The sequence below is a fragment of the Equus asinus genome, chromosome 13 (genome assembly GCF_041296235.1).
Source record: "Equus asinus isolate D_3611 breed Donkey chromosome 13, EquAss-T2T_v2, whole genome shotgun sequence".
Classification (NCBI taxonomy): Eukaryota; Metazoa; Chordata; class Mammalia; order Perissodactyla; family Equidae; genus Equus; species Equus asinus.
This window is the reverse complement of record NC_091802.1, coordinates 43298598-43315652: the sequence shown is the minus strand read 5'-3', so window position 1 is coordinate 43315652 and position 17055 is coordinate 43298598. Positions and strand designations below refer to the sequence as shown.

The 17055-nt window shown below is 50.6% G+C and overlaps 1 protein-coding gene across 1 annotated transcript; it reads right to left on the bottom strand.

Moving 5' to 3' along the window:
• Positions 1 to 13153: 13153 nt before the first annotated feature.
• Positions 13154 to 16542, bottom strand: FZD2 (frizzled class receptor 2). Its single transcript, XM_014849378.3, has one exon. The coding sequence runs from the start codon at positions 16406 to 16408 to the stop codon at positions 14711 to 14713; it is 1698 nt and encodes a 565-aa protein (XP_014704864.3). The 5' UTR covers positions 16409 to 16542; the 3' UTR covers positions 13154 to 14710.
• Between the last annotated feature and the right edge of the window lie 513 nt (positions 16543 to 17055).

The following is a 17055-nucleotide window of genomic DNA, read 5'->3' as shown; positions in this document are numbered from 1 at the left end:
CTCTTGCCTTGCAGTTTTTGCACGGGTGACTGCTCAGAGCACCCTATTCATCCTTCAGGTCTCGGCTTGGATGTTTCCTCAGGAAGTCTTCCGTGGTCCACGAAGTTGGGGTTTGCCGCCTCTTCTATGAATTCCTATAGCGCCCTGGGCTTGACTAGCACGCTGCTCATCACACTCTTGTAATCGCCCTGTGCTTCACCTTGTCCCTCCCACTAGAGCACACACTTCCAAGAGGGAGGGAACCAAGCCCGCACCGCTCACTGCTGTTTCCCCAGCACCTGTGCAAAGGGACTTACCACATGCTGGTGGAGGGACGACAGGGAGGAAGGGAGGAAGAGAGAAAAGGAGGAGAGAGAAAGAGAAGGAAGGTAAGCTGGTTTAAAAGCTAGAGCGGCTCAGGATGGGTCCAGGATTCAACCATGTGGATGGATCTCATAGACATTAGATACAAAACAGAGCGTATTATGTGACTCCATTTCTAGAAGGTCTAGAACAGGCAAGATTAATCAAATGTGATAGAAGTCAGAATAGCGGTTACCTCTAGAGCAGTACTCACTGGAAAGTGGCCGGTAGGAAATGTCCTATATCTTGATTTAAGTAGTGTTTACATGAGTGTAGACACATATAAACATTCATTCATCTGTACTTAAAATTAAAATTCACTTTACGCATTTTACTCTATATTATATCTCAATAAGAAAGTAGGGAAGAAAGGAAGGGAAGGAGGGAGGGAAGAAGGAAAAGGAGAAAAGAAGGAATTACGTGGCCAGGTAAATTGCCTAGTTAGTAACAGTGATAAAGTACTTCTTTTTTTTTTAAAGATTTTATTTTTTTCCTTTTTCTCCCCAAAGCCCCCCAGTACATAGCTGTATATTCTTCGTTGTGGGTCCTTCTAGTTGTGGCATGTGGGACACCGCCTCAGTGTGGTTTGATGAGCAGTGCCATGTCCGCGCCCAGGATTTGAACCAATGAAACACTGGGCCGCCTGCAGCGGAGCGCGCGAACTTAACCACTCGGCCACGGGGCCAGCCCCGTGATAAAGTACTTCTTAATCTAGGACTGAGGTACAGAACTGGGATCTGGGCAGAAAAAGTTGTGGATACATGTGTGTGTGTACACACGTGTGTATGCAAATGAGTGAGGAAGCTGGTTTCTATTGAAAAGAGGAAAGTAGTGCAAAACATTTGCACATCCATTCTTCACACACCTACCTGTCCCCTCCCTAAAGCCTCCACTGGATCTCCATAACGACAGCGGAAAGCCTGGGCTCCTTGACCCGGCATTAAAACACTCCACCACGTCCCCCTGCCTGCCTGCCCATCTCGACTTATCTCCTTTGCCTTGTGCCCTCTTTCTCCAAATCCACATACAATGCTGCCTCCACGTCCTCCTTACCTGTGTAGGTGTACCAGTCCACTGAGAGGTCAGCTATCATGGCTCTTTGCTTATGGGACTCCTCACTGTCATGGGATTCGCTGCTCCCTCCATCTTTCTTTCCATGGCACTTTGCTCACAGCAAAATAGCATGAAACCTGACTTCTTGTAGATCATAGCTATTTGTGTATGTTTCTCTCCCTGTTTAGAATGTATGCCCTCCAGAAGGCAGGGACAAGGTCAGTGCTCAAACCTACGGGTCAAGCTCCCAACTCTAGTCTGAACATCATAACCACATTTCCAACTGCCTACTGGATATCTCACCTCAAATAAACATGTTCACAACTGAGTTCCTACCTCCTGTGGTAGAGACAATCACGCTCACCAAGTATTCCATGTGCTCCCCTACACTTTCCAACTCTCTGTAGTTAGGAGAGGCCAAAAGAGATTTGTTCTGGCCAATGAAATGTGAGTGGAAGTGAAATGCATCATTTTTGGGCGGGGGTGGTAAAAAGCCCATACACAATTCTCTAGTATCTCTCTCTTGTCCTGCCATGTAACTAAAGAGGTGACTGAAGAAGCCATGTGTTCCAGATGGTGCAACTACAAGATGGTGGAGTGTCTGTCAGCTTGGATCCCTGAGCGACTGCATGGAGTAGAGACCCTGCTGAACACATGGGACCTGTAGTATGAGCAAAAAAACAAAACACATCTTTGTTTTGTTAAGCCAATGAATTTTGAGGTTATTTGTTACTGCAGCATAATCTACCTGATCCTGACTATTAGATTCTCCACTCCCAAATCTGCATGTTACCTTTATTCCTTGCATTGGTAAATGGCTTACCATCTACCCAGTCATCCCAGCTAGAAACTACCTCAAGCTCCTTTCTCCTTTACCTTTCTCTTGATTTGACAGACAATGCTTGGTCCAGGTCTTATCACCCCTCCCTTGGATCAGAAACAGCATCCTTCCTGACTTCTCTGACTTCAGCCTTGTCTCTCCAGCTATCTTCCATACTGCCTCCAGAGTTCTCTATTTAAAGCACAGATCTGATCACAACACACATTGACTTAAAAATGTCTACCTGCTCTTCAGTTTCTGTAGGGTAGAAGCCAAAAACCTGAGGCTGGCACCAAGCACTTTGGCTACCTGGCCAACCTACCTTCCTCTGCTGCCACCTAGCTCTCTAAGATCTATCTACATGGGATGACATGTGAGTCCCCAAACATACTGGTCATTCTTGGCCTCTCCGTCTATGTACAAGCAGCTCTAACTATTGGAATGCCCTTCCTCCCATTGTCTGCTTGGCAAACTCCTACTCATTCTTCAAAACCCAAATTGAATGTCCTCTCTATGAAATTTTAGTCAAATCTCCAGATAGAATTATTTTCTCCCTCTTTTGTGTTGCCAAGGAAACTTGAACCTTCCTCTACTAGCATTTTTTACTAAAATGTTAATAATCCATGTACAAGTTTGCCTCTCTCACTAGAATGGAAGCTCCTCGGTGGCAGAAACGGTATAGAATGGAAGTTCCTCAGGGCCGGCCCCAGGGCTGAGCGGTTAAGTTTGCCTGCTCTGCTTCGGTGGCCCAGGGTTTCACTGGTTCAAATCCTGGGCGCAGACATGGCACCACTCGTCAAGCCAGGCTGAGGCGGCGTCCCACATGCCACAACTAGAAGGACCCACAACTAAAAATACACAACTATGTACCGAGGGGTTTTGGGGAGAAAAAGGAAAAATAAAATCTTTAAAAAGAAAAAAAAAAGAATGGAAGCTCCTCAGTGGCATCTTTGTATCCCCAGGGGCAAAGCATGTAAAAGTGTGTTAAAAGAATGAGTGAATGGCTCAAGGAGAGAATTCTCTTCTGTCTGTCTCTTACTTAATGTATACAGCATTTGTACTCCAAAATTTCCTCAATATGCAGTGTATTTGTTTTCTATTGCTGTGTAAAAAATTACCCCAAACTTAGTTGTTGTTGTTGTTTCTGCTGAAGAAGATTCATCCTGAGCTAACTACTGCGCCAATCTTCCTCTCCTTTGTAGGTGGGACGCCACCACAGCATGGGCACCGCCAAGTAGTCTAGGTCCACGCCTGGGAACTGAACCTGGGTTGCTGAAGCAGAGTGTGTCAAACTTAATCACTAGGCCACAGGACCAGCCCCCAAACTGAGTATTTTTAAACAACAAATGTTTATTATCTTGCTGTTTCTGTGGGTCATGAAGTTGGGCACAGTTTAGGTGGGTGCCTTTGGCCCAATATATCTCATGAGGTTGCAGTTCAGCTGCCAGCTGGGGTTGGGGTCTCATCCAAAGACTTGACTAGGATGGGGAGGGTTTGGGTGGGGTAGGGGGAATCCGCCTCCCAGCTCACTGGCACAGGGGTTGGCCAGCCTCCACCCCTCACCACACAGGGAGGAGATTACACAAGGACATGACACGAGGAAGCAGGCATCACCGAGGCCAACTCAGAAGCTGCCTGCCAAATGTGGTATAGTTTTTCCATTTTAAATGACATGAGGAAAGAATGGAAAAGGACAAGAAGAATTCCCAGTGCAGGATCTTGGGTCAGGCTAATACTTTTGAAAGCAAAAATCTTGATCCCTGAGAGGGTAGCAATGGAAATTTTACCTAGCTCTGATGAAAATGGCTGTGTGTATAGGTATGCATTTGTACACCCAGAAGTCCTGAGAAAACCAGTCATTTTTGCTTATTTACAGTAAATGGCAGAGACTGAAACCCAGAATTTTGTACGGTGACCCTGGGACAGGAGGCAGGGATGGTGGTCCAGAAGGAAGAGGGTGTTGAGAGAGAAGAATGTTCTGCTCTGTTTTTGCCCCTAGACTGAGAGTCAGCAAACTTGGGATCTGGTCCTGACTCAGCACAGAGAGACTGTGGAGTCTTGGGGTTATTCATTCAGTGCTCCCAGTTCTCCATTTCTTTATCTGTAAAATAAAGGAGTTCAGTCGTGTGACCTTTAAGATCTCTTCAATCTGTATTATTCTGTAGTCTAAGGTGGGGGTTAAGAGCATGGGCTCCGGTGTCAGACTGCCTGGGTTCAAGTCCAAGTGATCACACTTACAAGCTGTTACCTTGAAAAAGTTATGTAACTGCTCTAATATCTGCATCTTCTTCTCAGGAATAAATGAGTTAATACATGTCAAATACTTAGAACGGTGTCAGATACATAGTAAGTACTTAATAAATTTGATTATTATTAGTTCCACTTGTTTCATTTATCTATTGCTGCATAACAAAGTACCCTAAAACTCATCAGCTTAAAACAACAGCTGTTTTATTATATCCCACAATTTCGTGGGTCAGGAATCTGGGGAGGCTCGGTTGGGTGATTCTTCTGTTCCACAGGCGTCATTGAGGACACTTGATGATACTCAGCTGGTGGCTGGGCTGGTCTGGAGGATTCAAGATGGTCTCACCCACATGTCTGGTGTGTTAGTGGGGATGGCCGAAAGGCTGGGCTCAGAGAGAACTATTAACCAGAGCACCTACATGTAGCCTATTGAGCTTGGTGGCCTCAGGATAGTCTCACGTCTTATATGGCAGCTCAGGCAGCTCGAAAGGCGAGGGTTCCAACGAACAAGGTTGAAGCTGCAGGGCTTTCACACTGTGTCACCTAGCATCAGTTCCACCATATTCAACTGGTCAAAGTAGCCCAGATTTGAGGCGAGGAGACATAGAATCCACCTCTCGATAGAAGGACTGTCAAAGAATTTGGACTTATGTATTAAAGCCACCTCATGTTTTGACCCCCAAGGAAGTTTCCCATATGAATCCCAGAGGGGCATCAGTGGAACAGCCTAGCCCTCTCTCTGCCAAGGAATTGGGATTATATCTCTTGAGACTGCAAGGCCTGCCCAACGTGTGTATGCGTACACTCACACATATACATCCACAGGCACACACAGTCACACAGTCAGATATGGTACATACACGTAGTCAAGCTTGCCCCACCTCTAGCCACGCCTCAGGTCAAGGAGACCCAAAGTCCTGCCCCAGAGTTCTTTCCCAGGAAGTTAAAATTCACTGGCCATTCCTGCTCCTGTTGGTGTGAAAAGGAGGTATTGGCAGGGATGGAATCCAGTCAGTCATTGATTGGAGAGAGGGCACAGATCCAAAACCCGCTAACGTTTGGCTTTGACATGTCCTCTGGGGTGTGTGTGTGTAAATGTCTCCTAATTCTGACTGGCTCGAGTTAGTAAAGAAATGAGATCTGGTGTTGAGAGCAGGCAGGGGTGGCTCAGACAGGCGCTGCAGGGCCAAGCCAGCGTGAGATTTAAATTTTGCTGGGGATCAGACCAAATCCTCACTTAGATCAGCCCTGCCACCCTCCTCCCCACTCATCCTACGTCCCAGGCACAATCTCCTTCTCACTCTTTCCTGATCATGCCATGTTCTTCCATGGCTTTGCCCATGCTGTTCCCACTGCATAGAAAGCCCTTGTCTATTTCCTGACAACCTCAGTGTCTGCCTTTTGTATCACATGATACTGCAATTATCTGCTTACACGTCCACTTTCTTCAAAAGCAGCGACTGTGCTCTGTTCGTTGCTGTATCCTCAGGGCCTGGCACAGAACAGTTCTCAACAACAAGGGCTGGGAACCAATGGCTGAATGAGCAGCTATTGCTCCCAGATTCAGCAACTATTTCTTCCCCATCTCCCTGTGCTGACCAGCTCCATCCCAACTCCCCGGACCCTTGTGAGAAGGGGCAACAGTCTCAAAGGCTAAGGTGGAAGGTTGGGGCTGGATTCTTGAGACCCCAGGGAGACTGTGAGTCTCAGAAAACAGGAAAGGACGGGGTGCTGAGCTGCAGGGGTGTGGCCAGCAGACCCAGAGGCACTCATACTCCTAGTGGGAAAAGCCAGAGAATCCCGCAAGCTCTTCCCGGTGTCGGGGAGGATGACTTACAGCCTTCACGCCTCAACTGAAATAGTCCGCAAACGCACCTGGCTCTGCTGGGTTAAGTGTGAGGGTCTGTCGGGAATACTCAGACCTGGGCCTGAGCCAGCAGCCTCCTGGAAGAAGATGGTTCTGGCTGCTGAGGTGTGAGCAGGTGCGGCTGAGAAAAGAAGTCCCCTGGACCGGTGCTCCTCACGCTTGACTGGGCAAACAAACTCCTGGGAATCTTGTTAAAATGCAGCTTCTGATTCGGTAGGCATGAGGTCAGACCCAAGATTCCGCTTTTCTAACAAGCTCCCAGGTGATGGCACTGCTGAGAGGGAGGGAAGGGCAGGGCAGAAAGTAGATGGAATCACACTTTGATAGCAAAGACCTAGAAAACTGGCATTAAGATCCAGACACTCAAGGCTCAGGGCTTAGGCCTGAATGGGAGAGAGTGGCATCAGCAATGTAAAAACAAAAAATTCAGGAGATGATGCAGGAGACAATAGAATATAAAGCCAGACTGACAAATATCTGGCATGCTTGTCAATGCTCACATTCTTTGATTCCGTGACCATGACAGACATCACTAGAGGATCCCAGCACTATCCCCCACTAAACCAAGAGGATGCCTCAGAATCCATCTCAACACCGTATTCCAGGTAGCCACTGCTAATTAATTACAGTTGGCATGAGAAATGACCCCATTTGCTATTTCTGGTATTGTAGTTAAAAGTCTGACTGCCTTTGCTCTGCTCTGATCAGTTCGACGCCCTTGGAACTGCTGTTTCCATGAACTTCAGTTAAATATGCTATCATCTGAGGTAAAGAGAGCACTCATTTCACAGTTCTTTTGAACATTAAATGCTATTATGAATGTATAGCGCTTAGTACAGTGTCTAGCACATAGAAAGTATTCAATAACCGATAGCCACCATATAGAGGGATGAATAGGTTGGCTGCACAACTGGAGGAGATGTGAGAGGTGGGGTGGGAAAGAGGAAGGCAAGGGAAAGAGAGCAGCCAGAAAGCTGACGGTGAGGAAGAATGGGTGGACAAAGGCCGTGCCAGCCTGGGGACAGCTGCAAGATTCCCAGCTCTCTCTGGATGGAACTGGGCTCCTTACTGGCACTAATGATCTTTGACTGGAAGGGCTGCATGACACTGTCATCATGAGGCATCTGGGTTCAGAACTTCTTGTCAAGGAAAATTGTGAACCACTTTGAAATGGTCAAATGCCTTTGGTTATTTTATAACTCAGGCAACTGATAATAACAGAAATGATTTTTGTCCATAAAAATATAAATTGTCACTGGTGGAGATCAATTGATCATTGTCCCACGGATATTGCCCAGTTTTACATTAAGCAAATTTATTTCAGCACGCTTGATGGGCTAGATATGTTCTGTTCTTTGGATTCTCCTTTGAACATCTTACTGGTTCCTTCGTTAATTAATGAGTAGAATGAAAATTTTGATGAGTTCATTGTATATTTGTATGAAAGTAATTATTCTGTCTTGTAGAAAAAATATTGTTTTAACATTCTCATTAGCAGTGAAGATTGATCAGAAGGCTTCCAGGACCCTCTGTCCTGGACAAGCTTTCCCATATGCTCCAAACACCAGACTACATATGTCAAATTTATAAAGGATTGTCCCCAATTGCACTGCTTGTTCTACACTATCCAAATAGATACATCACGATCTCATATGTGAGCCTGGACACATTCTCAAACACTTACATAGTGAGCTTGTTTAACAAAATATATAACAAAGAAATCACAAGTATCACACCAAATACTTCTCCATTCATTCATTCAACAAGCTAGATGGTAGGCCGCATGCAGGCAGGGACTGAATTTATGCATCTCTAGGGCTTAGCAAGTGCCTGACTCATGATAAGCACTGAATATATATCTACTGAGCCAACCCACGAATGAAGAAGCATAACTAGCATTTATTAAGCACTTACTATGTGCCAGGCACTGTTTTAAACATTTTGCTTGAATTAGTTTGTTTAATCCTCAAACCAGTCTTGCAAGGTAAGTATAATTACCTTTCCCATTTACAGATAAGGCACAGAGAGGTTAATTTGCTCAAGGTCAACAGCTAGCAAGGGGCTGAGGCAGGATTCAAGCCCAGAGCCTGTGATCTTGGGCACCCACCATGTGCCAGGCATATTGTTTGTTCAGGAAGAGAGAGAAAAGACCAAACCCAGACTCTCCCCTCAAGGAGGCCACAGTCAAGAAAAGAGATGAATAACCAGCAATAATGTGATGTGCTGTGACAGGTGAGAACACAGCGTGGGGACAGGACTGGCCAGGGATATGGCTGTCCTGTAGAGAGGCCACCTGACCTCAGGTAAGTTCTGAGGCTCTAGTAGTCAACACCCAGGCTAGGGGAAGGGAACAGCATTCAGACCACAGAAGCAGTATGTGCAAAGTCAAGGAGCATGGTTAGTCTGAGAACACAAGTTTGGAGGCTGGCATGTAAGAGCGTAGGGAAGAGCGGCAAGAAACGAGACTGGAGACATAGGAGCCAGATCCAGATCTCAGAAAGTTCTAGTGCTAAGTGAGGAAGGGAGCTGGGACACTCCTTGGAGGCCTTGCAGGATTTTTAGCAAGGGAGTTAATGGCTCAGACCCCACACTCTGCCCCCTCCCCACCCACAGGACACTAAACCCAGCACACATTATTCCCTACAAGCTGCATCCCACCCCAGAGTTCCCTGGGAGGCCCTGACCTGGAGGGAAATGCTAACTGAGTCTGGGACACACCCAGTGCCACTTGGGAGCAGTGGCTAGGAATCTTCTCTCTCTCTCCCTCTCGCTCATGATTCCTGCTGTTGCCCTCTCCCCCACCACCACCAGTGTGGCCACCTCAGGCACACTCCCTCCTGTCACATTCTGAGATGAGAATTAAGCATCCTCCCTTCCTACATCCCTTCCCTGCCCACCCTCTGACTCCAACATCCTAAGCAGCTGCAGGGCCTGGCACACCCCGGGCCCCAGTCAGAGGAAGGAGAACAGGGAGACTGGAGCTTCCTAGGAGAGCCGTGGCTCTGGGCTGTACCCTCCCCTCCCACTGGGCTGAGGCTGGTGATTAGCTGGGTTAATTATATCCAAGCCATTTCCGATTGGCACAAGCCCACCCACCCACAGAGCCTACCCAGAAGGCGTGTAGGCCTGGCTCAGGGTCAGGATGCCAGGGCGCCAGCTACCCTGGGAGGGGTCCTGACCCCTGCAATGGCCAAATGGAGGCTGGTTGTTCTCCCCTCTCCAGGACCTCTCCCCTTCTCCCACGTTTCCTTCTCATCACTTCCCACCCCATTCTCCTTTTTCCTTGTCCCCACACAAATCTGTTTCCCTCCCCCTCCTCCCTCCAGGTTTGGAATGAAATCACGGGGCTCTGAGTTCCGCACGAGGCCCCGACATAAACACTCTGATTGGGGCTAATTATAAGGGCCAGGTTGGGAGGCTGGAGCCTTCAGAAAGCTTGGCTTTCAAACAAAGGGCCCAGGGCTCAGCCCCCAGCCCAGGCCGGCTCCTCTCCAGGCCTCATTAGGAATAAGGAGGGGTCCTGGGCCATAGGCAGTCCTCTCTAAACCCAAGCTATGGTCTATGAGCTTGTTGCATGTCTCAAGTCTCGTCTTGTCCTTTCTCAGCTCCTTTCTCCTTCGCCCTTCCAGGCCTCAAATCCTAGGGCCTTCCCGGATGGCAGTCTGCAGAGGAGGGCAAGGCAGCTGGGGAGGGGCTTTCAGGCTGTGAGGCTGGGGATGGGGCAGAACGGGGGAGGGGGAGGGCCAGGGGAAGCCAGCTGTGACAGCCCTAACCCTAATTAGCCAGCTTCAAAGCCGGCTGGAGCAAGAGCCCGCCCGCGTGTGCGCCCTGCTCACTCAGGCGGGCAAGACATTTCTGTCCCAATCAGAGGAGCGAGCGAGGGAGAAAAACACTGCCCCCACCCCCACGCAGGAGCCTCTAGACTGGGAGCTGGCACTCCAAGTCAGGTAGAAAAACTGGGAACCCAAGAAATCATTCTATTCTGTTCAAACTACCAGTAAGAATAGGTCAAAAAGTCAAGAGATGTACCTCCTTTGATCCAGTGATTTTATTTTTAGGAATTTGATAGAGTGCTACCATTTATCGAACTTCTACTATGTGCTGGCTCTGTACACACACCACCTGAGCTAATCTTCACAACAACCTTGCCAGACAGGCACTATCGCCTTTTCCCAGATGAGGATGGGGGCTCAGAGGTTCGGGGACTCCCGCAAGGACGCATAGCTGGCACGGTCTCATGCCAAAGCCTGTGCTCTCTGCACATGGTCGTCTCTTTCTCCTTCCTTTTTCCCTTGACTATAAAATTATTACACATTCATTCCAATCAGCTGCACCTCGATAACTTGTTACCCACGAGAGACAGGACGCAGTGAATAATCTGATTTGGTGGTGTTCCTGGTTTTCTTGGCCCGATGGGTTCCCCTCCTGACCCCCCTTTCCATAGTGGAGAGGTGATTAGAGACTGCGGGACACTGGAGTCTGAGAAGGTAAAGGCTGCCCCTTGGAGAAGTGCAGATACCCAGTGATCAGGACTAGAAAATGTCTAAACCAGGGATTGGAAAACTGGCAGGGGGGTGTGCACAGACAGACAGTCCAAAAACCTGCTAAAGTTACATGCAAAATTGTGTGTTCACGAGGGTCTGGCCACTTTTTCCCAGGAGGAGGTCCAAAGATTTTTCAGGTTCTCAGAGGGATCAGCGGCCCCCAGAAGTTTAAGGTCCATTTAGAGGTAAGAAGGAAGTGGCCCGACTACAGTGCGCAGCGAGATTATCAAAGGGATGAGGCCTCAGAAGGGGCAGGAGCGTGGGCTCTGCTCCCCTAGACATGTGCCCCATGGGACCCTGGACAGCATCTCCCCACTTCCAGAATCCAGCCCAGATCTGGGGCTCCAACACCCTCTTAGCTTTTTGGAATAATCCAGAAGTCAGCAGCTCTGGATCCCACTGATCCTCCCTCTTTGGGGATGTTCAGGAGAATTTTGTCTTCGAAAACTTTAGTGTCCTTTTCTGGGGCAGGCTCTTAGAGGACAAAGAGTTTGTAAGTAACGGAACCATCTTCAGGAGGGGAACCTGGAGAGGAAAAGCCAAAGTCTGATGATGAAAGAGGGGCGAGTCTGGAGGAGAGATGCCCCGAACCCGGAGAACCAGCAGCCGTGCTCCTTTGTGGGATGGGGTGATGGTGGGAGAGCAGGTAGAAAGCAGCTGTGAGACCTGCCCCAGGCCTGGAGGCCTCCGGGGAAGGGATTTCATTCTGGGCCCTTGACCCTCCACCAGACAGAGCCTCACTCTTCCAGAGGGAGGCAACAATCCGCTTACAAGGGGTAAACCTTTTCCTGCCCGTGCGGCAACCTAGAAATCTGCAAAAGCAGACCTCCAAGGCCCTGCGTTTAACTGTTTTTTTTTTTTCTTTTTTTTTTTTTTTGAGGAAGATTAGCCCTGAGCTAATCTGCCACCAATCTCCCTGTTTTTTGCTGAGGAAGACTGGCCCTGAGCTAACATCTGTGCCCATCTTGCTCTACTTTATATGTGGGACGCCTGCCACAGCATGGCTTGATAAGCAGTGGGTAAGTCTGTCTGGGATCCGAACTGGCAGACCCTAGGCTGCCAAAGCAGAGAGCATGAACTTAACCACTGTGCCACCGGGCCACCCCTAACTGGGTTTTCTAAACAAAGGAGTGGGGACCCCTCTCCAGTGAGCTCAGGTGTTTACCTTTGGGTCTTGCTCAGGACACTTCCTCCCCTAAACTCCCTACACCTCCAGCTAACACTGCCTTTCCTCCAAGAGTTGTTTCCTTAGAGCAATGAGAGCAGCCAAGGAGGTTTCCCACTGCTCTAGGTAAGGGCATTTAGATCTACCCTTTCCAAAGGAGGCAATTATCTTATTATCTATCCTCCTCCTCCCATCGTAAAACCTATCTTTTCAGTTTTCTAGGGCCCTCTTCCCCTCTGTTGGCAGACTTTGAGGGTGGGGGGTTGAGAAGGAACACCAATCTTTACCAGAATTTTCCCCACTTAGGAAAAGAAAGGTACTTGGTGCTGGTCCACCATGTTTTCTGCGAGGGTCCACGGACTGACGTACCCAAAGCAGAGCTGGGATCCTGGGGGCTCAGAGGTGGGGGATGTTCTTCCCCATATCTTCAACAAGGGCCAGCACTCCTCTTCCCACTGGGCTCCATCCCAGCCACTAGAAACCGCCCCCACCCCCACCCCCATTCACAGGCTTTCACCGTTCCTTCCAGGAGAGGCACAATTTGTTTGTAATTTAACTCTTTCCTGCAGCCCTTGTGGGGGTCCTTTAGAATCTTGCAACAAATGGAGCCACAGGGCAGCTCCCTGCCTGCATCTTTGGTAGTTGAGGGAATCTCATGTTGGGAACTCACACACATCATCATGTGAGAAAAAGCGAGTTTTAATTATGTTGGCCATCGGCACAAAAGATCTGGGGGAAGGTTATATATTTTGGGAAAGGGGCTCTGCTGAAATCCCCAGGCTTCATACAATTCCAAACAAAGCCCCACATACGACTTCAATTACCACCAAACATTTCCAGATCCCCTCCCCCAACATAAACCAACACACGCAAACACTTCCAAGTAGGGGTTCTAACTTACTTTCTCTCTTGTCCCAAAGACTGCCAACAAAGGGTGGTAAGGCACCACTTCCTCCATCACCATTGAGCTAAAAAAGCAACCTCTGGGCCAGGGAACATCTCCTTCAGCCCACCCCCAACCAAGTAGGTCTGAGGAGAGGGAAGGAGGAGGTGTGGTTTGGTTAAACTAATAAAATGTTACAACCCTGTTAAATACAATTAAAGGGCTAGATCTCTAGAAGATAATTAAATACACTTTATTATTATGATTATTAGCTTTTAATTTGCACTATTATCAAGAAACAGGAGATGGGGAAAAATTGAGTTATGTGGCATACTTGTTCCACCCCTACCTTTGGTCTTCAAAATCAACCCTCTGGAAATAAAATTCTAAAATATTCCAAATAGTTGAGGGAAATGTCGTGTATTGGAAACTGCAATTCTCATACCAGCGTCAAAGACACTTTAAGAAAAGTCTTGACTTTTATTTGTGGGGGGTAGGGGGAAGATAAGAAACATCTGTTATAAACATTCTATCGATCTTGCGATATAGAATGTCTGTAAACACTCAACCCCACCCCCACAGTCACAAAGAGCCTGTCCAGAGCCTTCTTCCAAAGCAAAGATACCCACCTTTTTTTTCCCTTTCTGGATAAGTTTGAAAAGAAACCAGTCTTTTGTCAAAGGAAACTTAAAGCCCCACCAGCCCATTCGTCCCCTCCCTCCAACCCAACCCATTTTTATTACTTTTTGAAAAAAAATAAAGCCCAAACAACAACAAAAACCCATACATAACACACAAACCAACCCGCAAACTGCTAACCTGAAATGCAAGAGAAGACATTCGGTTGGGGGACGCGAGGCGCGGACTGCAGGGGAAGGAAGGGGAGAGATTCAAGGGCATCTCCGAACCCCACCGTTTGCGAGCTAAGGCTCCCCCTAAAAATGGAGGCAGTCACGATCGGTACTCAAGGTAGGGGCGGGGGGGGGGGGGGGGGGGGAGAGATGTTTTGTTTAAAACACACTTCACAACGCACTTTCTGCCCACTCCAGGCGCTTGGGGCAGCGAGTTAAGAAGAAAAGTCAAAGAGAAAGATCTTCCTGCCTGCAGGGGAGTGGGGGCCGCTCCACACCCGGTCTCCGCCCTCTCCCCACCACCCGACCCGTGGGTGTGGGGTTTTTTCCCCACGTCTTCATCTCCGTTGGGAAGGTTCCAAAGACGGAGTGAAGGAGACAGGACAAGTGAGAGAAAGGGAGAAAATGAAATAAGACAAAACAAGAAGAATCCAAGACCTGTTCAAAAATACCCAACAGCTCCCACAGGCCCAGCGGCAGTGAGAAGGCTCACAATTTGGCTTTAGAAGTTGAATGAAAGGAACTCCCAACTTCTCGCAGCCAACAGCTCTTCCAGCAGGCCCAGCCCTGCCAAATCACCAAAACTTCGAACCAAAGTAGGGGGTGGCGTTTGAAAACGGGCACTGAAGAAAGGAAAGACCTCCCTCAGCGCCTCCTCTACCCATTCCTCAGCCCTGGCGCCCCTCGCTGCTCCTTTTTTTTCTTTTTTCTTTTAAATAGAAAATATATAATTAAATTTACAAAGACTATTTACAGTTTTAATTACAAACCTGGCGGGGTGTTGGGCAGAGTTCTCTTTAAAAAGCGACCTAAAAAAGAAATGGTTTCGATTGTTCTTTATTTAAAAAAATAAAATAAGGAGTCTGTAGGAGCCCCCCCTCGCGCGGAGGAAAGCTCCGGGCGGCCCCGGCCTGGGGACGCGGCGCAGGGGCGCCCGCTCACACGGTGGTCTCGCCGTGCCGGCTGTTGGTGAGACGGGTGTAGAACTTCCTCCAAGAGTGCAGCGTCTTGCCAGACCAGATCCAGAAGCCCGACGTGATGCCCACGATGAGCGTCATGAGGTATTTGATCATGTAGACGGTGAAGTCGGGCGACATGCGCGGCGTGTAGTGCGCCGGGCACGGGATGGCCAGGCTCTTGCAGTGCTGGCTCACCCACGAGCGCTCCCAGTGCTCTCGGAAGGCCTGCTCGTAGAAGTAGCAGGCGATGACGATGGTGGCGGGCACCGTGTAGAGCACCGAGAACACGCCGATGCGCACCATGAGCCGCTCCAGCTTCTCCGTCTTGGTGCCGTCGTGCTTCATGATGGTACGGATGCGGAAGAGAGACACGAAACCAGCCAGGAGAAAGGACGTGCCTATGAACAGGTAGACGAAGAGCGGCGCCAGCACGAAGCCCCGCAGCGGGTCCAGGCTGTTGAGGCCCACGAAGCACACGCCGCTCAGCAGGTCGCCGTCAATCTGGCCCATGGCCAAGATAGTGATGGTCTTGACGGCCGGCACGGCCCACGCCGCTAGGTGAAAGTACTGCGAGTTGGCCTCGATGGCCTCGTGGCCCCACTTCATGCCCGCCGCCAGGAACCAGGTAAGCGACAGAATGACCCACCAGATGGAACTGGCCATGCTGAAGAAGTACAGCATCATGAAGAGGATGGTGCAGCCCTCCTTCTTGGTGCCCTGCACCACCGTGCGGTAGCCGTCCTCAGAGAAGCGCTCGTTGCACACCACGCGCTCCTGGAGCACGAAGCCCGCGATGTAGGCCACCGAAACCATAGTGTAGCAGCCGGACAGAAAGATGATGGGCCGCTCGGGGTAGCGGAAGCGCTGCATGTCCACCAGGTACGTGGTGACCGTGAAGAAGGTGGAGGCGCAGCACAGCACCGACCAGGTGAGGATCCAGAGGCGCGCGAAACGCGTCTCCTCCTGCGAGAAGAACATGGAGCCGTCCGGCCGCGCCGGCTCGCAGGGCGCCGCGCAGTCGCGCTCGCCCAGGAACTTGTAGCTGAGATAAGACGGCACCTTGAGGACCCGCGGGCAGTGGAACGGGTGCTCCAGCGTGGCGTAGCGCGGGGGCGAGCCGCCGCCGCCCGGGCCGCCCGGGGTGCCACCAGCACCCGGCTGCAGGCCTGGCGGCGGCGCGGTAGTAAGCAGCGCGGGAGCGCCGTCCTCGGAGTGGTTCTGGCCCACGCAGATCTGCTCCGCGCCGTGGCGCGGGAAGTGCTCGCAGCGCAGGCGCTCGGGCCACTGGAAACCGAACTTGTTCATGAGCGCCTCGCAGCCCTGGCGCGCGCGCTCGCAGATGGAGCGGCACGGCGGGATGGCCTGCTCCAGCACGGTGCATACGGGTGCGTACATGGAACACAGGAAGAAGCGCAGTTCGGGCGAGCACTGCACCTTCACCAATGGGTAGAACTGGTGCACCTCCAGGCCCGCGTCCTCCTGGTTCGTATGGCCCAGAAGATTGGGCATGATGGTCTGGTTGTAGGCGATGTCCGTGCACAGCGGGATGGAGATGGGCTGGCAGAAGCCGTGGTCTGGGATGGAGATGCCCTTCTCTCCGTGGAACTGGGCCGGCCCGGCGGCGGGCAGCAGCAGCAGCGGCAGCAGCAGGCGGGGCAGGGCGCTGCGGGGCCGCATGCTGGCCGCCGCCCCCCACCCGGCTCCCGGGAGCCCCCCGCCCCCGCCCCCAGCCCCGAGACCGCGCGCCTTCCCTGCCGCCGCCTCGCCGCGGCCGCCGCCTCCCGCGCCTCTTTGCAAACTTTGCTCGCGGCCGCAGAGTTGGGGAGGCCGGGCGGGGGAGGGGGCGGCGCGCCCGCCCGCTAGCTCGCCGCGGTCGGACTGAGCGGCCGGAGACACCGCGCGCTGCTTGCCCTCTCCTCTTCTTCCTCCTCTTCTCGCCTCTCCCCTCCCTTCTCCGCCCAGCGACTCCTTTGTGCCTTCCTCCAGCCCTCACCTCGGCCTCTCCGATCCCAATTAGTCGGTTTCAAGGGGGCCCCCGCCGGCGGCCCCGCCCTCTCCTCTGCCCCCCAAAAAAGGGATCCTTGAAACCGCCCCGTCGAGCTCTAAGCACCATCCCAAAATGTGCTCTTGGCCAATCAGATTTAAACCCAAGGGCCAGCCCCGAGGGCTGGATTGGTCGACCACAACATAATGAGATCAGAAACCAGATGCCAACAAAACTTTCCCCCCCCTTTTGCTTTTTAAAGAGACAAGCTATTATTATATTAAGGGCTGTTTGCCCAGCACGGGATTTCTCCGGAGTCGTGGCGGCGAGATCCGGAGAC

Coding starts and splice junctions, on each gene's coding strand:
- FZD2 (XM_014849378.3), bottom strand. CDS start 16,408: ATGCGGCCCCGCAGCGCCCTGCCCCGCCTGCTGCTGCCGCTGCTGCTG.